Raw genomic sequence first — 27,496 nt, 5'->3', positions numbered from 1 at the left:
GGGCAGTTTGAGCAGGAGTCAGATTGACATCCTAAATTCACTGCCCGGTCTTCTGAGTTCAGCCATTCCTGCGCGTGACACCAGTTGGTGAAATCTGATCCACGGAGCACTTGCACACCAGTGTTGCACAGGACAGAGCTGCACACAGCAAAGGTCAGGACACGCTTTATAGTGTTTATTACTACGGTACTGGGCAATTGCCGTACTTAACCATACGAACCACAAAGACCAGATCAGTACTGGAGTCTGGACAACTGCAAAACACAATGATGGAAAACAAAAATATATTCCCGGAATCACAGAATGGTTAGCGTTGGACGGGAGCTCTGGAGATCATCTAGTCCCACCCCCCCTGCCAAGGCACAGTCACCTAGACAGGTAACACAGAAATGCGTCCAGGTGGGTTTTGACAATGAATCCTGAGGGAGACTCCATGGCCTCCCTGTTCAGCCTGTTCCATGAGCTTAGCTAACACAGCTGCTGCTAAAAACTGGAACTGAGATTCAGCTCATCTCCTAAAATGGCAGCATCCCGATGTCAGTGCAGAGGAGCACATTTTCCAGCCCGCTGCCCACGGGCCGGCTGCGGCAGCCTCCGGTACCTGGGCCGGGCCTCGCCTCGCCTCGTCTCGTCTCGTCTCACCAATCACCTGGGCAAGAAAGCAGACCCCCAGTCATTCCACATGGCAGGGCCGAGCCCACCAAGGCGGGGAGCTTCCCCCTGAGCTCGGGCAGGGGTCCCGCGGAGCAGCACAACCCGCGCCCTCCCGCATCCCCTCAGGTGCGGCGGGAACAATGAGCGCCACAGCCAAAACGAGCCCCGGCGGCGCGCACAGATCCGCGCTAGGCGCGCACGCCTAAAATAGTCCCCCTTTGTTCAGTAGCGGCGAAGGCTCCCCTTGGCCCGTGTCCCTCCGCCGCGGCGCCCCCGCGCCCGCCCCCGGCGCTGCCGGCGCAGGCGGGGCCGCCGGGGCGGGGCCGCGGCCCTTTGTGCTCCCAGAATGCACCAGCGCCTCCTCCGCGGGAAACAAAAATGGCGAGGGGCTGCGCCGGGGCCGGACTGCCCGTGAGGCGGGTCTGACCGTCCCCCGCCGCCTTCCGCCGCGGGTCCGCGTCTGGGGGGCCCGCTGCGCACCGAGCGCCCGGCCGCACCGCATCGTGCCGCGCCGCCGGGGGAGGCTCCCGAGCTCGCCGATTTCCCTGTATGAGGCGGTTGGCACCACTGGAGAGACCGAATGAGGTGAGGGGTGGGGGGAGGGAGGGGCGGCTGGGCCCGCGCGGTGGGGGGAGCGCGATCCCCGCAGCCCGGGCCGCCGGTGCCGCATCCCAGCGCCGCGGCGGGGAGCGCTGCGAGGGGCCCGCTCCGGAGCGGGGGCCCGAGGCCTTTGGGGGAGGGGGAGGGAGCTCCCTCCGAGCGGCCGCTGCCGGGCGAATGTGAGGGGTCAGTGGTGCTCCTCGGTGACCAAAACAAAGGGAGGGAGGCAGCGGGCCGGTCGGCTGGGCCGGGGGCTGCAGCGGTGAGGTGCCATCAGCCTCGCGCCAGCTGTATTTTCATCTTCTCCTTTAAGGATATTGTCCGAGTAGGCTGCGTTTGCTCGAGTGCGAAGAGAGCAGCACAAAGAGGTAGTGGTGCTCGTTGGTAACTTTGTTTTTGGGATTTTAAATTTTTTTTTATTTTTATTTGAATTTTTTTTGTGTGGCTTTGTTTTTTTTTGTTTTTTCTTTGTTTGTTTGTTTGTTTGCGATGCTTCACCTCTTAATTTCTGTCAGGCTTGACGATTTGAATGTGCACAGCAGGTTTTTAGTCCACTTAAATATGGGAACTGTTGCTGGGTGAAAGGATATTCTGTAATGCATTTTCTTTTTTTTTTTGTATTGAATTCTGTGGAAAGAATGGGCTGATACCTCTTTTACTGAAGAGAACAATATGGTTCTGTGCTGGATGCTCTGGACACTGATATTAGTGTTGAAATACGAGGGGTTGTTCATACATGAAGGATGAGGGTGCTATTAGAAGTAGAGGGTTTGCATAATTAAATGAAACAGGAAAGCAGTGTAGCATTGTGGTTGTTTCTGGAGTTTGTGATAGGCCCATCTTATCATAACTTTAAAAGGCCAAACGTAGTAATGGGTTACACCATTACATGGTTTTCTCCTGACTTAGTCTAAGGGAATGTGATCAATGATATAAACTCAAACTGCCAGAAGTGTGGGATAGTAACAAGAGAGTTTCCCTCTTGTTTTTTTTTCTTTTGATTTGCAGTCAGGTTGGTAAAAGTTAACCTGGTAATATTTGTCCCTTTTTTTGAGAGCTCAAATTACATTTAATTGAAAGCATTTGAGATTAAAAAAGGGGGCGAAAATGTTTCATTTCTGCATTATTAGAATACAGGTAATGAGTTCATAGCTTTTCATTTAAAGGAGAATAAGGGAAAACAAAGATTGAACGTATGAAAGGAAGTGCATAATATAGTGAAAATGAGAAGGGTCTTTGCAAGGAGCTACAAGCTGTGAAATGTGGATCTGTACTGAAAGTATAATGAAGTAATGTTTTCCACAGTTAACCCTTTTTTTTGTCAAGTACAGGTGTGTGGCTTCTTAACAAGTTGCCTTTTCTGTTTTGGAAAGAATTTAAAATCAGATGTAGATGATTCTCATATGACTTAAGATGGCTAGTCAGCAGGGTATATATATTTTTTTTAGTAGGTGAAAGAGACATATATTGGTAGTTAGTATGAAGTTATGTTTGTCCTTCCCTGCACCAGGAGATCAGGTAAAATTTATGAGAAGAGCAGCTGTCACAAATAAGTTCCAGTTAATTTCATAGTAGACAGTGGACTTTTGTATTCCCTGGAGACGGATGTGAATTAATGTAGAGGCACTAAAGCATATTTTGTGTTCCTCATGTGAGTTGTGGAGGAGGAAGCTTGGAGATGTGACTAGAAGCACATGTGACTAGAAGCCAGCATGAATCTTCTCTTAGTTTGAATTGACTGCATTTTTGATCCAACTGGCCACTGGCCTAGCTGCAGAGTTGGTTTCACCTTCTTCACAGGCCTTCCTTGCCGGAAATGGAGAGGAAGTGTGTCTTTGAGCAAAACACAACAGGAGAAGAATTATAAAGCCACAGTTATTGCTGGACAGATAATTTCCATGGAGGAGCGAAATCAAGATGCATCAGTTTCTTTGAGAGAAGGGGAGCTAATGATGAGAGCATTCCTAATGAGTCTGGACATACTTCATTCACTAAATATCTTCTAGGATAATACTACTTTACTTATGTTTCAGATCTATTTATTTTTTTAATTCTGTGGAATGCTTGTGGAGGTTGCTGTTCTTGCAGACTAACCTTAAGGAAGAAAAGTTAGCATTATGGGATTTTGGTCAGCACTGAAACCGTTTTTCTTCCCCTCTTCTCCTAGAGCAAGGTAGCACGTTGTCTGTTACTTTTTTCATTGCTGGGTTGTGTGCTCACACTCCCTTGGGTGTGTTGCTACATGTACTGGATTTGGATACTGTAGAAACCCAAAAGGCAGTTGGTGTGTTCACAGAGGTGCTGAAGATACAATTAAGGGGAATTTTGGTCTGAAAAGGTGTCTTGTGAAGCGGTACCATTGTTTTCTCCCTGTACCTTCTGCCTTTCACATGCAAACACATGATTGATCCCAAACAAATGGCTCTTGCAGTACATGACTGCCCTGTCCTACTTCCCTACATACTAAATATGTTATTCTGGAATGATTTTTTAAACTCTAATACTTTACCTATTCATATAAAATAGATTTAAGACACTTCTAGTTAGTTAAGATTCCTTGAGGGAGAATGTGAGCAAAAATAAAATTACAAGTGATTGTAGTATCATGAACATGGGAGTACACTTACCCTGGTGACCACCTCTTTTTAACAGTATGCATCAATCTTTGTAAGGACAGTCATATTTCACAGGGGCAGAGAGCAAAACCCCACAGTATTCTATCTAGATGCTATCTAACAAGTTTTTTGTTACAAACAGTTACTTCCCCTCAGTTCTCTGGCTAAGCTTCTTTCTGATATGCAGCAGATTCATAGACCTAACTGATAATCAGATTAATAGGTTGCAGGGCCTCAGTTTTCATTACCAGTTTCTTATTTCTGAGAAGCAGAATTTATTACTTTTGTCAGATAATGTGATGTATATACTTTTGAAAGCATGAATCTACTTAAAAACTCACTAATGAAAATATACTTTGTGATAACTAAACAGTTGCCTAAAGAGTCTAACCAGACAGAAAAAATCAGAGAAAAAAAATCATAGCCAAAATATAAGGTCCTTTGAAAGAACTAAAATCCTCACCAAAGCCAGTCACCCTACTGGGATCGTAATGTGTTATGCGAAATCACATTTGATCATCATGGGTACTATTAGGGTTGACTGAGTAAAGCTGAGAATAAGCAAGTTACAATTTCTCATCTTACTGACAAGGAGTGGTTTATACAGAATGGTTACCCTGAAATCATTGGTAGGACAAAGCTGTTCTGCCTTAAATGATATTTTAACTTCAATACATGGTGGATTTGTTAAGCTTTGCTTGAGTGGCCCATGAATTGGCTTGCTGCATGTTTGAACAAATGTGAACTTGACTCATGTAGGCCCATGGGACCAGACTGCTTTCAAGAGCACTAAGGAAATTTTGTAGGTATGTATGATGTTCTTGTAGGGCTCTTCCTCACTGTTACAGGTTGTGAAGAACAGGGCTAATCCATAATGATTAGAGAATTGCACGTGTTACACCCAACTTTGGAATGGGCTGTGAGCTAAACCCAGGGAACCACAGGCTGCTTAGATTCCATTGGTCATTAGGGAAATCATGAAGTCTTCCTGGAGGATGTTTCTGAATACATGGAAAGGTGATGGCTGGTCTTCCTGGAGGATATTTCTGAATACATGGAAAGGTGATGGCTGGTAACAGTCTTTAAAGATACAAATCATGGCCTGAACAACCTGACTGTCTCCGGTTAAAACCTGAACACTTTCTGTGTTAAAAATGGCAGAGTTTTTGAACATGGGGAGAACCTCATCCAACCTCAGTTTCAGCAAGGCTGAAGGAAGAGATTGAGCATGAACATCATGAAATTCAAGAGATAAGAAAGCAAAGTCCTGCATCTGAAGAAGGAACCCCAGGCAAAGATTTGCAAGATTGGCTGGGGATCTGACAGATAGAAAGCAGAATATGAGCCAGCACTGTGTCCTGTGAGCTAAGACAAGTGGTATCCTGTGCTGTAATGACAGTAGTAGAAGACTGAAGGGAGGTGGTTATTTCCTTCTACACAAAACTCATTAGACAGTATCTCAATAGAATGCTGTGTTTTGGTGCTACCACTGCAAGAGACTTCAAACTAGGAGAGTTTGGTGTAGGGCCACCAGGACAGCTAGGGATTGGAGCACTTGCTCTATGAGAGGAGCCTTAGGGAACCAGGTTCATTCAGCTTCAGGGAGACATAACTGCAGCCTTCCAGCTCCTATGAGAAAATTAGGGTGATGCAATTAGTCTCTTCACAACAGTGCATGGCAGGAGGAAAATAGCTAACATGCCTGTTTTGGAATAAGAGAGATTCTGATGGGAGAGGGAACATTCCCCCTCCTCAGGGTGGCAGCTCAGCAGTGAAACAGGGTCCCAGTGTGCTTGTGGGCCACCTGGTTTGGCCTCATGTTGAGCATGGCTAGAGAATTCCTGAGAACCTTTCTACCCTGAATTATTGTATTATCCTAAACAACACTTAAAAACTGAAAGTAATTTTGATAATGTATTTCTTATCCCCCACTCATTACTCTCTACTTTTGTAGACTTGAGGGATGCCTAGGTTAGAGTCCAGTTGCCCTTCTTTGGTACAGTTGGCCTTTGGTTGTACCAGCATACAAAATAGTGTAAAGATGAGGAGTTTCAAGTGTGTTTTGTAGATGTTGTTTGATTGGAAAAGCAATATTCATTTCAGTCTATGAAGTAGTGTAGAGGATAGACTATAATCTGGATTTGTATTTGATCCTTTGCTTGATAGAAGTAAATGGCAGTGTACTAATATAATAGCCAGTTAGTGTGTAATTGAAAAGTGACTATTGCAATAATGTTGGTATTATGGAAAGCAAAGTGTTTTTTTTCTTTTCTATTACCAGTTTTATCAACCTGAAGTTTGGACCTGGATTGGGGTGGAGGAAGTTAACTTAAGTTTGACTTGTCATCCTGTTAATTTTGACTGTCTTCTTGGCCCAGTGGAATCTTTTTTTTTGGGGGGAGGAAAGTATGTTTGCCACAGTGAACAGATAATGGTTGGTATGAGATCTCATAAATAGTGGAGAAGCTGAAAGGAAGAAATGTGGCCAGGATCCAACATCTCTTCAGCTGTTAACGTAGATACCAGATCCAAATCACAGGCAATGTTGGAAACATGGTTTTAGCTTGGTTATGTGGAGCTGGGTAAACAAAGTATGATTATTACTCTCAGAAAAGATCAATTTCCCTTTTCTGCTGTCTTCTAGCTGTGAGCACTTGTTGTTTACCTGGCTTGTTTAGTCACCAGATCTCTCTGTGAGGTACATTGTTTTAAATACCAGCCAGTAATTCCATATTAAGGGAAAGAAAACTGAATAGGAAGCTAATGGAGAAGCCAGCTTGTCATTCCAGAGCTGCTGGGAGGGGAGCAAGCGGCTGTATTGGATAAGCCATGTGTGAAACTGCCATGGTTTTTGTGTGTTCTGAGCCCTTGCTAGACCTCCACTCCCCTCATTCCATGTGAATGTTAACTCTCCTGTTTTAAGGAGAGAAGAACAGACTGCTAGTATTTGCAGTATCTTACAACTTCTTCATAGTTCAGCTTTCTCTAATAAAGTTTGCAACTTCAGACCAAAAAAAATTGTGATTAATCACCAGTAACATCATACTTCCAGAATCTGAAATTATTATCTCTAGTTATCCTAAGCTCTTTCACTATATTTTCCTTTCCTGTGGGATACCACACTTCAGGTTTTGAGATAGATCCTAAACCTCTGTGGGCTGTCTTCCTATAATGCTCTGTGTGTGATTGCTATCTGAATTCCCTTCTGATAAATCTTTAGAGTAAATATCCCTTCACTGTGATTTGTATTTACTAGGATTAAATGAGCTATTTGTCCCATTTTGGGTTTTCTCAGTGGATTAAAATTTTCTTTTCGTGTTTTTGGGCACTTTGTTGTTAAAACTTAGTATCTTTAATGCTTCCAAAAACTATCTGTGCTCATAGGGTAGCTATAATCTGTTTCTGGTGCAGCATTTGTGAATCAGGCAGCTCTTCTCGAAATTTCCTGAAATTGTGTGGATTGTCAGTGAACCTGACTAGTTCAGTCATGCAGTCTGGCAGTGCTAGCTGAGGTAGTTTGTGCCCCAAGTTGTTTGTTTGCATTTATTCAGTTGTGCTTACAAGCCATTCTGTGAAACAGATCAGTGAATTGAGATGGCTGGGCAAAAAAACAAAACAAAACAAAAAACAACCCATCAAGGGAGTTTTTCTTGACAGAAGTTTTTTCACAACAGTTGTTGAGACTGAAGTAGTACAGGAGTATAAATGATCTTAAGAAAAAGACACTTGTAAACAAGAATGCTCAGTCTTTTTAATCCTCAAGCCTCTTCATATCTTTTTCCCCAGCTGTCCCTTTTGTAGGATAGCTGTAGAGGAGTAGAGGCACCGAATGAACACCAAAAATTTCTGACTGCTGATTAAGAGGTTAGAGTTACTAGTGAGTCAAAACTAGCAAATGTAATTTTGGTATATGCAATGCTAGGCGTAGTAACTGCTTATGGTTCATAAATGAGACTGATTTAGGCAGTTGACTTTGTGAGGCAGTTTGCCATTCCTGTTGACAGTCTCCTGCTTTTCCAACATATAAACTAATTCATTAAGTAGATGAATAGAAGGTATCCTTCTGCTTGGCTTGCTTGAGAACCTGTGACTACGATCTAGACTCCAAGGTGAAAATCAGTGAGCATTTTCAGTACTTCATGACATCAACTTCTCAAGAAAAGGTGGAAGTGCATTTCTATTTTCAAAAGTGTATCAGTGTGCAGACACATTTTACTGACTGCCACCATGAACTTCTGAAAGATTGTATGGGTATATAAGTACTTTTTTTTTTTTTTTTTTTTTTTTTGCATTTTAAGTGCTAGAGTAAGAATTCAGCACAACATACTTAGCATTGAGTAATAGATGTAAAGCCATACATGCTTTATGACAAACAGTGTAGTTTGGTTATGGAAGTTAAATGATATAATGAAGATATTTATGTTGTATAGGATTTTTTGAAAAACAGTGCATTTGATGGCTATTGTGCAATTATAAGTTCTTGGAGAGAAATGTTTAAGATGGTGGGGAAATTGTTATTTGGAGGTGACTAGTTTTGTTGGTAACCATATTATTAAATGTTAGAAATGTGCTGTGAAGCTAAGGAAGACTGGAAAGCTAGTTGCTGGAAAATGTGGGACCTTTATTTTCTTGCCAATTTTGAAATTCAGTTTGCATTTTAACTTCTAACAAAAGTATTATTTTAATGGTAGGTGTGACTTTTTGGCATTCCACTACAACAGTTAGAGCTGTGACAAGACAGAAGGCAAACTAGTAATGTTTTATGCAGTGTAGCTTTTACACTGGTATTTACTGCATTTCTTGTGCAGAGGTTCCAGAAGATACTTCAGAGACACCTACTTTAAGTAACTTATGTCCTGTTCATTAAAGTCAACTTGTTAAAACAGTTGACTTCCTACTTAGTCGCAGTCAAAAACATTGAGGGAGTGTGTTTCCGTGGAGAGAAATTTCCTATCCATGTGGAAAGCAACTGTTAAGTTACTGTCAGCCTATTGTAATAAGTAACCCTATTTTCAGTCTCTGAGACAAACCATAAAGTGCCACAGCAGGAGATGCTTCATGAGCTGTTTAGTTGTCACTTCACCACTGCCATCACTCACAAAGAGAACAGTGTGGACAATGGAGAAGTATCTGGTTTATTGGCTCACATCTTCACTGTGTATCAAGCTTCTTCAGGGTCTGAAGCTGCTGTTGTGTATTTATGTTGTTGTTCAAGTGAATGTATGGGTTCATGTAAGTGTTTTGTGTCAGAAAATTATGCTCACTTGTTTTTGTTATGATTTCAGTGGTCTTGTGAGACAAAGTTTTGTACTTAAGAGAAAGCTTTTGAAGGCATTTTTTAAATAAAAAGTTCACAGTTGTTTCTTAAGTGACAATCTGTACTGTTTATGACCAATGAATTTGTCTTTGGTACAAGATCTTTCACACATTTTTTCAAGTACTGGAAAAGAAGAGCAAACATTCTTGCCTTGTAGCAGGAATAAGCTACCTATTTCTAGGCTAGCCTAGCTAGGCTAACCTATCTTTTTCTAGGGTCTTAAACTCCAGAAAAAAATTGGTAAGAAAATGTTTGAACCTCTGAGAGTAGTTCTGTCAAACCAGTTGTAAACCAGATGTTAGTGCCAAGAAAGTAAAAAATAAGTGTCCCGGACTACCATGCTTTTACTCTGTTATTGTAAACCTCTTTTGAATGCTGCATGTATCCTGTCTCATTTATCTGAGATTAGAGTAGAGCTGAGGAAGAGAAGCAGTAACTTGAATTAGCTTTTGTGTCAGAAGCAGCAGAATTGGTTAGTCCTTATGTGAGAAATCTGGTTGGGTGGTGGGTCTGAACATTGTTACTTGCATCATGAAGAGAGAAGATGGAAAATGACAGTTTAATTTTCTGATGCAGTAATGAAGGTTGTCAGATGAAGTGACAAGGTGTCAGCTGTGAAACAAGCCATAGGATTTTTTGTTCCTCTGGTCTTCCCTAGTCACCCATTTCAATATTTTTGTCTTTGGGATCAAGCAGGACTTAAATTGGTGACCCAGTTGTGCATGAGGATGCCAGAGGCTCATTATAGCTGCTCTTACTGTCATGTCATTGTTAAATGTCACATTAATTATAAATATGCTTACAGCAGCTGATTTTCTTGTACCTAACCTTCTTGGTTTAAACTGTTTAATATGATATTTTAAGCCATTACCTTTCCAGTTTTATTGTCATAATAAATGTGAGTAGTAAATTCAGAGAGAAGATTCCTTTCTCTTTGAAGCTGTAGAGCAACTTCTCAAATAACTGTATAGCAATTCTCAAACTGTATGGGACATTGATTAATTTACTGCTTTTGTTGGTGCTTTGAGATTAATTCAAATGTTTCTGGTGCTGGTAATGTACCTAAGATAATCTTGAGTGAGGTGAAACTGCTCTTCATTTGACTGTATCCTATTTAATTCCCTGATCACTACTTGTGTTTGCATCCTAGTTGCACATACATATATATTTTCTAGGGAAAAATACATTTGGATATACAAATGGTAGCTTTATTACATACTCTCAAATTCTGAGTATTACTTATGAAGTTCTTACTTGTGCAGTCTCTGTTCCTGTTTTATAATTTTCTGTATTTTACTGCTTTAATTGAAGTCTATTGTTTGACAGCTAGTCTGGCATAAAGGCATATCCACACTTAAATATGATTACACTATATATTGAGGAATATATGAGGAAAAATGCTTACTCATACAAATAACTTATAATTTTGGGTTTCACATGTGAAGAAAGGTTGCAAGATCTGTTGTTTTTTCTTCCTTATCATTTTCCACCCTTACTCTTAACAGAGAGGAAAAATTATTTTACATAAGAAATTCAACATGTAGATATTCTTCCTGTGCTGCAAAGCTCTACATTTATGCTTAGTGGCATTGCATTGGTTCTGTGTTGGAGGTATGTCAGTATTTACAGCCAGCATAATTCTCAACCTGTACTGTTCCAGCCAAGGTACTACAGTTAGAATTGGCTTAGGACCTTTTTAGCTTCCTTGGAGTTTTAGAAAACTGGCAGTGATTTGAGTTTTGCGTAAGTAATCCTGTATTGAATGTTTCTGGTGTGTTTTTCAATGGTTCTGGTGATTTTATGAAGAGTCTCTGAGCTGGGATGTTTGTGCATCCCCATCCTCATTTACATTAGTTGATTTCCTAGGACATTTTTATAAACTTGTCCCTTTCAGATTTTGTACACTTGTATAGTAGCAGAGGCACCACTACTAAAGATGTGTAAAGTCAGTAAAGATGAGCAGGTCTTTTGTTACCTGAAGTTCTGGAGTTGGTCGTGTTGGTATTTCCAGTCCATGTTTCCTTTAACCCAGTTCTGGTTCCCTGTTCTCTTCCTTGCCTTCCCACAGAGACTCCACAGCGGTGGGTAATTCACTGGTCCATAAGCGGTCTCCTTTACGTCGCAGCCATAAGAGCTCAGCATCTCTGGCCAAGCTGTCGTTACGTGATGGACAGAAAGCCAAAAAGCCAATTTGTAAATTTGAGGAAGGTCAGGATGTCCTAGCTAGATGGTCAGATGGCTTGTTTTATCTTGGAACTATCAAAAAGGTAATCACGTCTTTTAACTTCACTGGAATCTTAAAGTGTCGCATACTGTTGAAAATTGCAGCATTATTGTCTCACTTTTATGGTATTAAATACATTCTTCTGTTTGGTGCTTTTACTCATGGCTTCTGCTATATTTCTGTCTTTCAGATAAACAAACTGAAACAGAACTGCTTCATTATATTTGAAGACAGTTCCAAATCCTGGGTTCTCTGGAAGGACATACAAACAGGCAAGAACTTTCATGAAGTAGTCATTGTTTGGTATCTTGTATAGATTACTGTTATCTGTTAAAAAAGATGATTATAATATACTCTTTTTATACTAAAGAGTAATATTATTTAATGTGATCCAGGAATAAAAATTACACAAATAAGAAAAAAAATATTTTCAAACAACTGTCATTGAAGTAACTGTTTTGTTTTGGGCTTTTTTTTTTTGTTTTCCCATGTGTGAGGTGGAGAAGCCTTCTAAAAATAATTGTATTTGAGTTTGGGTGGGGGTAGATTATGTTCTCTGCTTCAACAGAAAATTCCAGGCCCTAATTTACACCAAGTTTATATTCTTGAACTGTTTTCAGTTGAAATGACATAACATAGGAGGAAACTAAAGCTTGGTGAATCTTATGTTCAAACATGAGTTTTGACATTTAAAAGCAACACCGTAACTGTTGCACATAAGAAACTGTTACAGATTTTGGAGTATTCATGTAATATAAAGAAATGTGTAGTTATCAAGTGAGGCACATATTGTGTAATACCTTTTTGGTTTTCAGACATTTTGATAGTAGTTTATATTTTTCTAACCTAATGCTAATGAAGCACGGATGGTAATTTCTTTTGAAAACAAGTTTCAATTTCCTCATTGTACAAAAGCAATGGAAATCTGCTCTCGCTCTTGTTGATTCTTGATGTTTAAGCTAAACACTGTCTACTTAAAGGAGAAGCTTTGTATTTATAATAGCAAAGAATCAACTGCTTAATTTCTTGAAGCTTATAAAAATGCCCTTCTGCTTCTGTATGCTACTAGTTTATGATCTCTGATTAATTTATGCAAATTATCAAAATTTAGTAAATGAGTATGAGAATTTCAAGTTGATGATCCTTATGGGTCCCTTCAAACTCAGAATATTCTGTAATTAAGAAACTTGTGTTTTAATCACCTGTTATATTGGTATGTGATATAAATGGAGCAAGATGTAGTTTTGTTTCCAGTTTGCAAACTTATTTTTTCTCCTTCCTCTACCGTAACTGTGTGCTTTTGTATGCTTGCAGATATGTATAAATAGTAATAACAGTGCTGATGTTGGAGTTTAAGGCAGCTTTGGCAGATCTGTCAAAAAGACATGCAAAGTGTGTATGTATTTACATGGAAAGAAACATTAAGTGATATAAATGCAAAAGATCTATTGGTTGCCCAGATAGTATTAATTTATAGGTATTTTTAACCTAAGTTTACGTTCTTTATTCAATTACTGAATTTTTATTTTTGATGTTGAGGAACCATGGACTGCATAGTCAGTAGGCAATATAAAGCCTGTAAATATCTGATAGCTTATCATAAGTGATATAAATATTTATAATACAGTCTATATAAAATGTCTGAATATGTTCTTATTAAGAAGTTTGGCACGTAACAATGTGTTTCTACAATGCATGCATCTGTAAGTGAAATTATGAAGAAGGCTATACATGTGGTAACTGTTCCAACTGCAGATTTAATCTGAAAAAAAATCACAATCTCATCTTTGTCTAGGAGCCACTGAGAGTGGGGAAATGGTCTGTACAATATGTCAGGAAGAGTATTCAGAAGCACCAAATGAAATGGTTATATGTGATAAATGTGGGCAAGGTAACTAGATTTTTTTTTTTCTATTTACTGCATTTTAAAAGTTGTTTTGATTTGTTTCACAAAGGAGGATATTTGCCCGGCTATGACTGACTGCTCAACTGATCTTAAATTTTGTAGCCCTTAGTGGCTATTAACAGCTCAGTGAAAGATGATAATCCATGTTAAAGTGACTAACACCTGTTCTGTAAGTCAAGATTATTTTTTTCTACTAAGAAAATTTAAAAGGCCATTTTGAATGTGTTACCAGTCTTTTTGTTCAGGTCATTGGCACTTAATGATGGGTAATGCCTTATAGTTGCATTAAAATTATGTATAGTTAATTCTGTGTAAGTTTTTGTCATTTAAATAACAGTTTGGCTGATCATTTTTCATACAGGTTACCATCAGCTGTGTCACACACCAAATATTGATTCCAGCGTGATTGATTCAGATGATAAATGGCTCTGTCGACAGTGTGTCTTTGCAACAACAACAAAGGTGTGTTTCTAGAAAAATAATGTTAATGCATTTCATATTGCATATGTCTTTATCTTTGAAATTGAAACAATAAAAATATGGCTTTTTTTTAGTGATTTCTTTTTTATCTTTGATCTGAATGCAAATTTTGTATGTTGAGAAGTAATGCTGTTTTTAGAAATAGATGATGTTTCACTTCTAAACAAACATGCTAGTATTAAAACATAAATGAACCTAAAAATATTTGACTTGAAAGTTATGAATAGTTTTCTACAATTAAATGAAAAGCTTTGAAAGTTTCAGAAATATGTTACTGTTTTTTGTAAAGTTATGTATCTGTTTTGGCTCAGAGAGGTGGTGCGCTTAAGAAAGGACCAAATGCCAAAGCACTGCAAGTCATGAAACAAACGTTACCATATAATGCAACAGACCTTGAGTGGGATGCAGGTCATAAAACCAATGTACAGCAGTGTTACTGCTATTGTGGAGGACCTGGAGAGTAAGTAATGGATAATATGTAAGAACTTTTCTACTGCAGCTATAAACTTGGACTCTTTTCTTGTAGAATTCCTTGTGAACTTGTTAGTTTCTGTTGTGTGTACATATCAGAGACTGGATGCAAAGTGGGATTTTGAATTCTCTATACGTTTTTGAAGTGTCTCACAGTAGGAAATACATTATTAATTTATTTTCTTCTCCCATGAAATATTTTGGTTTGCTTTAATTTTATCATGTGACCATCACAGATATCATCACAGTACATTTTGTAAAGAATGAGAAATCTTTTTTGTGTTGTTTTGTGTTTTTACTGTTGATGTGTTGAGTTTGGATGGAGTTGTTTGTTAATAATCTTGCAGTTCTAGGCAGAATTTTTCTGATGTTAACTCAGCTCTGTCATAAGTCACGAAAATAAATATACCTAGAGATTAATTTATTAAATTTTGTTGGGAATAGATAGCTGTCTGATTCTACCATAATGTCATATCCTGATTTTCAGTCACTGTGAGGGGAAAGATTTTTTTTTTTCCCCTCTTATGACATTTGAGTCCTCTGCTGGTTATTTTTTACAAGAAAGGCAAGAAGAGGACTTCTTAAGCAAGTAGAGATGAGTACTCTGGTGTCTACATGAATGAGTGAATGAATAAGATAGTGTTGAAGATCTGAGGTCAAGGCAAGTAGAGAGTCACACAAAAAAGCAAAGTTTTTGAGTGTATACACACAGGACAGCGCTCTGGTTTGAGACTTTTGAGACTTGAACAAACATGGTGTCAGTTTTGCATGGTTCCTTTTCTCAAGGGAGAAGCTGAAAAGGAAAAGGTGTAAACTGTGAGGTTTCTTTTGAGGATTCAAGTAGTTGGATCCTCAGAACAAATGTTTGTGACTTAATGCAGTTGGGTTGTGCTTTAGAAAATAACAAAGAAACTAATCTAGTATGTCAGAAGGAGCTTGTATGGAGTTCCTGAATTCTTACTGAGAATTAAAAGGTGGATGTTAGAGTAAATTAATTAGGTTTTTACCTTAATTTAGTAGCTTTATTCTTTTACTAGGCCATCTTTTTATTATTACTAGTCTGTCTTTTCTAGTAATTCATTATGGAGCTAAGTGTTACTGAAATATCTGTAGAGATGACTTTTATAAACTGAAAATCAGTTTGGGTCAAAAGATCTCTTCCTATTTAATTTAAACATAATGAAGAAACAATTTTCAGTAACTTTTTAAACACATCTTGTGTCTCTTTCTGTTGTTGAAGCTGGTATCTAAAGATGTTGCAGTGCTGCAAATGTAAACAGTGGTTTCACGAGGCTTGTGTGCAGTGCCTCCAAAAGCCAATGCTTTTTGGTGACAGGTAAGAAAATTAAGCTGTACTTTATGGTTGTATTTATTTTAAATGTGGAGGAAGTCTCACATATGAGCTTTTATTAAGGCATCCATAACACAGTGGTATTTTTCAAAAAGGAGTTGAGTTTTGGAGTAAAGTCTATACACAAGACAGTCTGTGTTTGGATGCCAGGAAAATGTAGCTCTTCATCTCAGTTGAATGGGGGATGCAGTGGTGGATGGTGGAGAGGTGACTAATGAAGAGTTGGATTCCACCTGTTACTGCCTTTACTTTGTGTGGAAATCCTTTATAAGATAGGTGCAACTCTACATCCTCTGTTCATGTGTGAGGAGTTAGGACAAAAAGAATCAAAAAAGAGTGCTGATCTGTGCTTTTATTTTAAGAGGAACTTGGAGTGCTTCCAGCAGATGAAAGGAAAACTAGATAAAAGGATCAAAGAGCATTTTATTCACTATTTATTATAATTTTATGTGGGAATTTTTCTGGAATGTATGTATGGAGGAACTGAGTTAGGACCCAGAAATGTATGGGTTCTTAAAATGCATATCTACATTGGTGCATGGGTTTTTGCATTTGAGAGATTATGCTGGGGACATTACTGAGCACCGTCACTGATACAGTCACAGGTTGAGGGACTTTCTCAGGCATAAAGAAACAGTGGTAGCAGGATGAAATTGAAGAAGTACCTTGTATCTGGCCCAGTAGGTATCAGCAGAGATTACAGAAGTTGCTAAAGTAAGATAAAGAATAAAGGGACTCACAAATACAATTTGGCCAAGTTTCTAGCTTGCTTAATTTCCTTTTTTTTTTATAATCAGGGTGTTAAAACACTGTGTGTGTGTGTATGGACACCCACAACCCAGACGTGTGTACATATACATATGTATATATTTTTAGGTTTTATACGTTCATTTGCTCAGTTTGCAGTTCTGGACCAGAATACCTCAAACGTTTACCCTTGAGATGGTAAGTATGATTTTTTTAAAAAAGGGCGAGTTGAATACATGCTCTACTTTTCTTTTTGGTGTTTTGGCTCTCCTTCCTAAAAAGGAAATCTACTTGTTACCTTGAGCTGTTTCCTGAGTCATTCTTGCTGTGTGTATGATCAGGGATAAATCTCTTTCAAAGCTTATCTTTGGGGTAGAGATATATTGTGATACCCTTATCAAAGGGTAGAGATATATTGTGATAGCATGCTCTTGGGATTCAATCCTGGGATCATTCAGTAAAGTAACAAGCAACTACTCACTTGTTGTGTATGTGAAGATTGAGATATCTAAGTTAAGTGGTTTTTGCAAGTTTAGGATCCTGCTGTATTATGTAAGCCAAACGTAGTGAGTACTAGAGCACACATCCTGATACATTTTATAATAGTTTCCTTGAATAGTTTTAATGGAACTAGTCTGTAATAGAAATTATATCCAGTTTAGTGGATATATTATGTAGTGCTAACAAATACATGGTGGCAATTGTCTTGTTAAATGTTAATTCACCAAAATACTTGCATGAATTCAGACTTGCTTACATATCCCATGGTCCAGACCAGTTTGGAGTTTAAAAAAATATCATGACAATGAGATGAGGCAGAAATAAGTGAGATGCAAAACAGAAGGAATCACTTGAAGAGAAATTGCAGGAGGCTTCATAGTGTTGTCTGGATTGAGTGTCTTAAGTTGGGCTTTGTGTTCCTCTACCTGTATAATGCTAATATCTTTTCTACTAAATTGTTTCAAAGGAAAGCAATTGGAAGAAAAATACTTGTTTTCTCTGTTTTTTTTTATTCAAATATTCTAGGGTAGATATAGCACATCTTTGCCTTTACAACCTAAGTGTTATTCATAAAAAGAAATATTTTGATTCGGAGCTTGAACTTATGGCCTACATTAATGAAAACTGGGATAGATTGCATCCTGGTGAGGTAAGTAAGTAGAATACCCTTTCTTGTTTTTAAATCACAGTGCATACGTATGTCCTGAAAGTTGACAACCTGTGAACTTTTCTACTCTGGATGTTAAATCCTTTAGTACCTTAAAATCTCATAATCCCAAATAGTTCTTGATTTCCTTGCAGAAATTAAATGCCTTTTAAATGGTGCATATTTTTCCAAACTGTAAAATTTCTTCAAGTTACCTAATTACTTGCATGGCAAATTTTCATTACTTAACTGTTTATTCTGTTGTGTATCTACGTTCTCTTTTAGTTTCATAATTCTTTTATTACTTTGATATTTTCATGTGCTGTGACCCGAAAATCTTAAGTGTAGAATTGAAGGCAGAGTGTACTGCATGTGAAGACCACATTCAGTGTCTCTAAGGTGTAACACATCCTTTATGTGTTAAATATTTTACTCAAAATTTTCTTCTTTTCATCCTAATACTTACAGTGGGGGTGGTCAGTTTGTGTCCAGTTTGTTTTTGATCCTTTTCCAGTCAGATTCAACTACTTGTCAAGACATTTCGATTTTAGCTCATTACTATACTAGTTATTTTCCCAGCTATTTGATTACTGAGCATTTATCATAGCATTAAAGGAAATCCATTTACTCAAGCAGATTGACTTCATATTTAGTGAAGAGGACCAGTGTTGACCAGGATCTTTGTTTCTGCATGTGAGGTTAGGTGCAAAAATTTATGACATAAGTTCAAAGTGGCATACTGTTAGTAGTATGCATGAAAATTCTTTAGGGTTTAGAAGGTTTTTTAATACATGGTATGTAATGGGTTGAAATTTTCTAACTGTCTGTATATCCTACTTTTATACTTCTCTTGAGTAAATTCATACAACTCTAGTCCATTTTTACTAGCACACACTATTTGAGAACCAACTGTATGTTCTTGGTTTAAATGAGTAACTGTTTTTCATAAATAATGGAAAATAGTCTAAACATATATATTTTAAACTATCAGTGTCAATAGTGTTTTAGAAAGTCAAGCAAACACTAAAGCATTACTAAAAGTTAGAGTAATGAATACAGATCTGGTTTACTTTGATACATATAGCATCTTTTACCTAAGTTACATAAAATAAATGTCTGTCATAACAAGTCTTGAGGTTTGATTGAAAAAAAAAAGGCTGTACAAAATGTAATTCTCACACCATTTTTTCAAAAGAATGAATCTTTTTTGCTGTTGTACTGTATAGCTTAACAAGTGTGTAAGCTGTATTTAATTTTGAATTTTGTTTTTCTTAGTCTTGAGGGAAATATGGAAGAAATTATGTTCATTTAACATAATATTCCTTATATTTAATGGAATTTCATGTCAGACTGGCTGGTCAGAGCAGTGGAAGAGGAGAGTGGAGCTGTCATTGATTAGGAGTACATAAGCCATTTTGAAGAAGTTGAAAAGCTACCGTCGTCTTTGTGCTCTTCCCCTTTCTGCTTCTAATCCATCCATGCTCAATCTGAGAAAAACACGTAACTAAAGGGGATGAAGGAAAGGGCAGATCCAAAATAAGTAAACTCACTTCTTTAATTAGTATTTTCAATTCTTCAATATTGCTACACCTTCAAGGAAACTACTAATTTGAAGTCTGAATGCTACTTTTTAAAGGGCTAGACTTTGAATAAATTCATACAAGCTTCATTGAGGATATTTCAATACTTATTCTAAAAAGATTTTAAATGTCTTTCATGAAATTGGCAAAAATTGGCTTGAAAAATCTGATTAACTTTAGTTAATTAGGGAGATGAGAGAAACAGAAATTAGTCACAGAAATAATCGATATGTACAATATAATGATTTTAGGGGTTTTATGGTCTACTTAAATTGCCACTGTTAAAAATGACACTTTCGTTTCCTTCTCTACCTATTTATATTTGAGTAAGAGGAAAAGGGTTTTAGCTGTAGGTGAGACAGTGGTAGTAAATGGTGGAGTTCCTAATCCAGTAATTTTTAACATGTTGTTATTTAGAAAGCAATAAATATGTGGCGGTTTTCTGTAGTTTAGTGTTGCAGAGTTGCAAGACCTCTAGATAGCAATGGATTGTATGGCATGTGTAGAGTGAAGATGGAAAACAAGTTGTTAATTTCTTTGGCTAAAACCACTTGAACACCTCCCTTAGCTTTGGTGGTCAGGTAGACGGTCAATCTTGCCCAAAATCATGTTAAAATGTTGGGGTTTATGAGTATATTTATTCACTTATTTTTAGGTGTTAGCACATATTCTTTGACCTTTTTTTTCTGTCTTGTTTGGTGAGAATTGTATTCTTTAGAAATTATCTGATCTTGAGTATTTTGTTGAGTTTCTTTGAGCTGCAAATGTTGTACAGTTTGCTCTTTAGTATTCATATTAATAGTGAAATTTATAAAGTGCTGTCAGCTGTATAGTTAAACATACAAATTTTGGTATGGCAACTGGAAAAAATGGTAGTTTTGCTAGAATTGAAAAGTAGATATATAAATATAAATGTAAATCATCTTATTTTGCATTGTGGTACATAAACGTTGTGTCCACATGGTGGTCACCACCATACTTTTTCTGCTTTTCTCTGTAATTCTTTATGCAATATTTCAGAGAGAAGATTTCATGCTTTGAAAGCTTCATAGGGACTAGTTATTTCAGGCTTTGGTGAAAGGAGGGAGGTTAGACTGGGACTTAGCTAAGGGGGCATGAAAATAGATCTACTGCTTTGGGGTTTTTTTTAATTCAAATAATTTTTTTTTTTTTTATCAAGTTGAGTAGTGTTAAAAAAATGTGAATTGTGTCCTATGGCAGGATTTTGCCATAATTATCATAAATAATTAGTTTTTTCTTTTGTCTATATAGTTATCCTCTGTTTGCAATCTCAATTAATTTGGGAGTACATACAGAAGATTTTTTGTTAAGTCTCAGGAGAGCAATCTAGTGTTCTTGTTCCCTCATTATACTAAATGTTTTTGAGATTTTTCTTGTACTTCTTAAAAGTGAAACTCATTCTATGGCCTGGGCTTGATCCTGGCATTAATTCTGTGGATTTAAATAACAAAATATGTGGGATTATGGTTAACATGTAACCACAGCTAATATTTTGTTAATGTAGTTCACATTTAAATCTGTAGTTATGATGACTCAGTAACTGGAATCTTTCTATTATTAAAGAATTTGAGAGGTTAAATGATTTCTTAATACTTTACAGCTGGCAGACACACCAAAATCTGAAAGATATGAGCATGTCCTGGAGGCATTAAATGATTACAAGACTATGTAAGTTATTGGTACTTTTTGTTTTAAATGTTTGCCTATTTAATTTGACTTAGGTTACAGTCTTCAGTCTATGTAATAACCTCTCTGGCTGTAGATAACATTTTAAAATTTAAATAATATTCCTAGTTATAATATATAATTTTATATATATAAAAATATATATATTATGTAATTTTTATATAATGTTCCTAGTGTTTAGTTTTTCAAACTATAACATGACATAAATATTTTGATTGTAGCCTATACCAGGAAGGAGAATTGTTTTAACTTCCATCCTCCTTCCACTTCACATTCTGTTTTTGAGAAGGAGGATTGTGATGGGGTAATGAGGGGAGTAAAGTAGCATTTGAATGAATATTCCCTTTGGCTAATTTTGTTCTGCATGTACCCTGCTATTTTAAAAGTTGTGTTCCCTGGGATCAGAATTTTAACAATTAGTTTAACATTATCTAGGTTTATGTCTGGAAAAGAAATAAAGAAAAAGAAGCATTTGTTTGGCTTGAGAATTCGAGTTCCTCCGGTGCCACCGAATGCTGCTTTAAAAGCTGATAAAGAACCAGAAGGAACTTCACATGAGTTCAAAATTAAAGGCAGAAAGTCATCTAAACCAATCCCTGATGTGAGGTAAAATAACCCAGTCCTTCTAGCAGTGTTGTGGTTAATTTGGGCTACTTTGGGTATTTTTTGGTGCCATCAAAAAAGGCCTTTTCTTTGTAGATTTTTTTAAAAAATAATTATAAAAGCAGATTATTTGTGAGAACAAGGTCTTAGAACAAATGTAGTTAACTGTCCATTAGGATTCTTCTAAAAAATCAACATGAAATACAGCAGTAAGAACAACAGAAAATATACCAACTTTGCTGTCATTTGGGAAACAAAACCTTTTTCCTTACTGGATCTCTTAGGCAATAATCTAACTAGAATCCTCAATAGGAAATATGTTGTGAAACAGTAACTTGTATTGGTTATGTGCCATCTTTTTCATTATGAGTGATCATATGAATAAATGATATTTAACACTTGTTCATTCCTCTTCAACATTTGGTAATCAGTAATGTCTCTAGAAATACATTGAATCTGTTCTGTTATTATAAAGACAAAACCGTGTAGTTTCATAAATTTTGATTTGACAGAATCACCTCATTTAATACAATGCTTTAGAGATAATGATCTAGTTGTATATTCATTGCCAAAGGAAAACATGTATTCAATGAAAATGATCATCAGTAATACAGAATAAAATACAAATTTTCTTCTAGGGAATTAAGTAATGGTATAGAAAGAAAGGGGAAAAAAAAATCAGTAGGTCGTCCACCTGGTCCCTATACAAGAAAAATGATTCACAAAACTCCAGAGTCATCTCCTCTGGTAAGGATATTTCTTCCCCCTTCCTCCCTTCCTTCCTTCCTTCTAATTGCATCATAAGTGTTGAAGGAAAACATAACAAGTTAATATGAATTTATATTCCCCCTCTTGCTCTCAAATAAAATCAAAAAAAGAATAAAGTTGACGTACTTTTTTTTTTTTTTTTTTCCCCTTAGGATAATGAACCAGTTCCAGTGATAGAGAACCCAGCCTTGGAATTACCCTGCACTGTTGGGTAAATTATAAAAAACCAAACAAACCCTCCCATAAAACATTGCAATGCCATGTAATTTATCTGTTTGCTTCTGAAATGTCAACTCAGTTTTCAGTATAAGATTATTTTTTTACATGGCAAACTTGTTATCTTGCAAAACAGGAAATCTGATGGAACTGCACATTCATCCAATACCTCAGATGTGGAATCCACAGGTGCTGCCAGTATGAAAGAAACTACCTCATCTAACATTTCCAGACATTATAGGTAACTACTCAGTTACTCTATCTGCTATAAAAATCAAGATTTGCAGTGTATTAATTTTTAACAATTTTTTATCAGAGTAGAGCTATAAATAGCATGGGGAAATACAAAGAAGTATGATAAGTGAAAATTTCTCTGTAGTAATTCTGCTTGCAACTCAGAGGGATTTTTTGGTGCTCATTAACCATTGTTTTTGATGTAAAATATGTGGCTAAGTGACATTTACTGAAAAGGATTAAACTGTGTAAACATTTGCTGAGCTTAGTTTTCTGCTAGTTGTCACAAAAGAACTGATGCACTCTGAATTAATTTTAGCAGCTTTTGTTTTTGTAGGTTTATGTATTCATGTTATGAAATACTAAGTATGCTGTGATTTTCTAAAGTCAATAGAGCATGAAAAGATTTTGGCACAGAGTTTATAAATAAATTATTAACTGCAGTCAACCTTCCTGCAAGCAAATTGTTACTTGAATGTTTCCTTCTTTCAAGTGCAGCAAAGAGAAATTTCTCTTTTACTAACACACGTGGATTCTACTGTTTTGTCTCCCCTTTCTGGCTCATGCTATTGAGTGCTTTCATGAGTCATTTTTGTATGCATTATTGATATAAATAGTCAGTTTTTAAAAAGCTTATGTTTAATTTAGAGTTCTGAAATTGTTACCTAAATGTCATACGTAGAGTTACCTATCTGTAGGCAAAAAGTATTTTTTGAGTGAAAACCAGCAAAAGTTATTACATGAGTGGCATGGAAAAAACTGATGATGCAGCATACATTATGAATTCCCTTGGAGTTAATGCTGTGGGGTTTTATTTTCAGTAGTTTATCTGACTCGAGAAAAAGGACTCGTACAGGAAGAACTTGGCCTGCTGCAATACCACATTTGAGGAGGAGAGGCCGCTTTCCACGAAAAGCACTCCAGACTCAAAATTCAGAAATTGTAAAAGATGATGAGAGCAAGGAAGATTACCAGTATGATGAACTCAATACAGAGATCCTTAACAACTTAGCAGATCAGGAGTTACAGCTCAATCATCTGAAGAACTCCATCACTAGTTATTTTGGTGCAGCAGGTAGAATAGCTTGTGGGGAAAAATACCGTGTGTTGGCTCGTCGGGTGACACTTGATGGAAAGGTGCAGTATCTGGTGGAGTGGGAAGGAGCAACTGCATCCTGACTGTAGGACTGAACATTATGTTCACTGCACTGTCATCTGTAAGTACAGTTCATAATGCAGAGCCACGAGAGAAATGGTCTTTAAATGTGTTTCTAAAAACAAAAAACAAAACCAATTTAGCCTTAACATGTAATTGTTATCATTACAGCTCTTGTGATAAAGACTTATCTTTTTAAAATCTGATCTGAGACTTAAATTTTTTAATCTGAACATTGTTAGATTGTTTTAGGTTGGGATACTTTGGGTTACAATTGCTTAAAAATGTGCATGGTGTTTAAAAAAAGATGACATTTTCTAGAGAACATTCCATGGATACAGTTATTGTGATTTAGAGAAAATATTATGTAGATAGCACAAATATTTGAAAAATCTTGGTTTGTTTTCTTACCCAAATGTTTGCAGAAATGTATTTCTATTTCAATACTTTCTAGATTTCATAAGTGCAGTGTATATAATGCCTACTGAAGACTGTAAAATACTGAAGTTTTCTTTCAAACAAAGTGTAAAAAAAAAAAAAGAAAAAAAAAAGAAAAAAAATATATTGAGCCTGTAAATTGCTCTGTGACCAGACTTCATTGTCTTCTTAATATATTCTCTGTGTGCGTGCGTGTGCGCGTGTGTGCGTATATACAGAGGTGTATATGCACACACAGACCTGGGCGTGTATATAGATGTGTGATTGTGACCTATGCAATACAAATTATGGGATCGGTCAGCTTCTGAGAATACATCCCATAATTCTTTTTTCAGGAATAGTTGCCAGTATTTACACAGCAGCATTTCTTCTCAGGCTTATTGGGTGCTGTTGCTTTTTATGTACTAAGGAAAAGTGTCCAACCAGTGCAGCGTGTTCTGGCAATGGGTGCAGTCATTGATGTTCATGTGCTCTACATTCCATTATTTTCCATTTGAATTAACCGTTAAAAAATAATGCAGGATCTGAAGATTTTGAAATTAATTCTACCAGAAAGAACAATTTGAAAGCTCTTGTGGCACTCTGACTGTAAATTTCATGTCCCAGTTATAAAGTAAGTTGACAGGAGTCATGCAGGATCTCTACATATCTGTAGAAACAGTCATATTTTGATAAATGTAGTATGAATTAAGTGTATTATTGCACAGGGTCAACAAATGTTGCCATTTGAAGTAAAATTACTGATTTTATTACAACATTACCTCTTTGTGTTTATAAAATGTACCAAGTTTTAAATTGATAAGATTATTTTACTTTTTAAAAAAAAAAGTCAAAAAGTCTCTTGCCAGTATTAGATGTTTTTTCTTCGTCTGCTACTTTTGAGGGGGTTTTAGCCAAAGAGTAAACAGAAGAATATTTTTACTTTGGTGGTTATTCACTGTACTCTGTATAAGGTTAGTTTTCTTACGTGCTTACAGTTTGCCACCAAAATAAAATTATATAACATTAACAAATGACAGAGTGGTTTAAAGTGTACTGCCTGACTTAGTACTTATTTATTCCATTACTTGGTTATTTGACTTTTTCTGCTCATCTTGAACATCTTGAAAAGGTGATTTTTTTTTCTGAATTTTATTTGGTCACCTTATAGCCAAAGGAAGCAGAGAAAGCTTTTTATCCTGTGCTTGGCTTATGGCTGGCTGGGTTATATTAGCTTTATAAAAATGCTAATTCAAAACTCCCACTTCTGTTTACCTTCACTAAAATGTGTGGGTTTTTTTTTCTCACACCCTCAGCTATTAATTTAATGTTGCCTTGCCTATAGCTGCAATATTTTGATAACACAGCAACTTCATGTTAATTTTTGAATGTTTATATCTTGAGATAATGCAAAATGTAAAGCCTTTGTAACCTTACTCACATCATCTGTATTCGTCTTTGTTTCACTTTATTCAAGTCCTTTAATTCTAACTGAACACCAGCAGTATTTTTCATATTCATTTAATGATAAATATTGGAATGTACTTGGGGACTTTAGTGGGGGAGGTGTGGGGAGAAAATACTTGTCAAACTTCAGCTGTCCATTGACCTAAGTATTGTGAATGTCGTTTCATTTTTTTTATGGTGGTTGACTTAACTCTGATGTTCAGTTTGTATTTTTGGAATTGCTTTTCTCTTAGAATTAAAAGACCAACATTAAATGTGTGTATTTTTTGATAGAGAAGAATGAGTTTTGATTCTGTACTCTTGTGAAGCACATACTTGGTTGGTGGCATCTTCCCATCCATCGTTTCCTAATCTCTAGCTTTCCTGTTCCTGTCCTGGAGACACTTGCCCTGCACATAGACACTAACTGGTGTTCCAGCTATGGTTGAGGGATGCTTTGTTACAAGGTGTCATGTACTGGAAAATGCTGCAATAGTGCTGCTGAAGATAGAACTAGGGTAGTAATTAAAGCACACCTACAAATGCCTTTCTCATTTTATGTGAATTTCATTGTATGTAGTGGTGGTGTGTCTAAAGGAAAAAGAAAAATGTTGCTGTATGTAATGATTTCATTTTGGTATAACTCGATCATTGTATGTATGCATGTGTGTAAATATATGTAATTCAACTTTGTTGTGGTCACTGATTTAGAACCATTTCTAAGTGTGTATTTAATATTTTTCCATTATGTTTTATTTGTATTACAGTAGTATTTAGGTAGGAAAAGTCTATTATGAGCGTTCTAAAAATATAGGTATTGCATGAACAAGACAGCAAAGAAATAGTGGCACAACACTGGTCAGAATTGTAAAACATGCATCATAGCAAACTATTTGTCAACTCGTTCTCAACAAAAACATCAGCAGGAATTTTGAATAAAACTATGGATTTTCTATGCATAACAGACATTTTGAGTGAGATTATGGAGGAATTTTGAAAACTATCTAAGCATGATACATGAAATGAAGGTCAATGTTTTGATTTAACGTGAAGACAAATAAATTTAAAAAGGCCTTTAAGGTGAAGACAAGCACTTTATTGTCTGGAGGGGGGGAAAAATAATTTAATAAACAGAAAAATGGTTTGTCTTTGAAACATCCTACTAAAGTGATCTTTAGTGTTATATTTTAAAAGGAAATTGGTGAATTGAGATGGAACATACCAAGGCTGACGATGGAGCAATAGTCAGAACAGAGTGATAAGAATAAACTGGACAGAAGCATCAGTTCTGAGCACAGAGGGAAGAGGATGAATCTTGCAAATGCTACGCAGGTAATATGTTCAGGCATGTCTCTAGTTGACTCGTGTCTGAATGCAAAATAACCCTCCAGTTAAGGGCATGATGGAAGAAAATTACGTACTGTAGAAATGGAGAAAAGGGTTTAGGATGCTGAGTTTTGTTCAGTCAATGTTGAACTTAAACTGATGGTTAAACACCCATATGGATATGTCAGATCTACTGATATCCTAGTTTAGTTAGAAAAACATATTAATGCATGAGTTAAACTCTGGAGTTGTTTATGTTTGTAGAAAAGTTTGCTGGTTTTTTTGGGGGGGCTTTTTTTTTTTCTGTAAATTGGATCATCTGTCGGTAAGGTGTGATGAAGAGAAAAACATGGGAAAAGTCTTTTAGAGTCTCTGAAGGGAGCTGGAGGGGGAACAGCTGTCTCTTAGCAGAGGTAGTGCAGGACAATAGAAAGAAAAGCAAAAGACAAATACCAGTACAAGCTGTACAGAGTGAGAATGAGCTTGAAATTTGATACTTTTGCTGTCTTTCAATTTTATCATTCACCAACA

The 27,496-nt window shown here is 36.8% G+C and overlaps 1 protein-coding gene across 3 annotated transcripts; it reads left to right on the top strand.

The window, feature by feature from the left end:
• Nucleotides 1-1,013: 1,013 nt before the first annotated feature.
• Nucleotides 1,014-26,331, top strand: MTF2 (metal response element binding transcription factor 2). Of its 3 annotated transcripts, none has more exons than XM_005520971.3 (15): nt 1,014-1,239; nt 11,255-11,453; nt 11,601-11,682; nt 13,206-13,301; nt 13,678-13,778; nt 14,108-14,256; nt 15,508-15,603; nt 16,495-16,563; nt 17,392-17,515; nt 20,714-20,781; nt 21,235-21,405; nt 22,041-22,149; nt 22,323-22,381; nt 22,523-22,627; nt 23,445-26,331. In XM_005520971.3, the coding sequence occupies exons 1-15, from the start codon at nt 1,235-1,237 to the stop codon at nt 23,797-23,799; spliced, it is 1,788 nt and encodes a 595-aa protein (XP_005521028.1). In that variant the 5' UTR covers nt 1,014-1,234; the 3' UTR covers nt 23,800-26,331. The 3 variants fall into 3 exon arrangements, with proteins under 3 accessions (XP_005521028.1, XP_014106324.1, XP_087916734.1); XM_014250849.2 differs by having other exon boundaries at nt 23,442-26,331; XM_088060608.1 differs by lacking the exons at nt 1,014-1,239; nt 11,255-11,453; nt 11,601-11,682 and adding an exon at nt 12,512-12,806 and having other exon boundaries at nt 23,442-26,331.
• Nucleotides 26,332-27,496: the final 1,165 nt, after the last annotated feature.

This window comes from Pseudopodoces humilis, chromosome 10 (genome assembly GCF_049639895.1).
Source record: "Pseudopodoces humilis isolate 2021_Gansu_Grassland_sample_001 chromosome 10, ASM4963989v1, whole genome shotgun sequence".
Lineage (NCBI taxonomy): Eukaryota > Metazoa > Chordata > Aves > Passeriformes > Paridae > Pseudopodoces > Pseudopodoces humilis.
Note: the sequence above shows the minus strand (reverse complement) of the source record. Positions and strands in the feature narration are given on the sequence as shown.

Bases quoted from the DNA above. Each gene is read 5' to 3' on its own strand.
- MTF2 (XM_014250849.2), top strand. The intron at 11,683-13,205 runs GCAAGAACTTTC...ATCTTTGTCTAG, and splicing joins CTGGAAGGACATACAAACAG to GAGCCACTGAGAGTGGGGAA. The intron at 22,382-22,522 runs GTAAATTATAAA...CTTGCAAAACAG, and splicing joins GAATTACCCTGCACTGTTGG to GAAATCTGATGGAACTGCAC.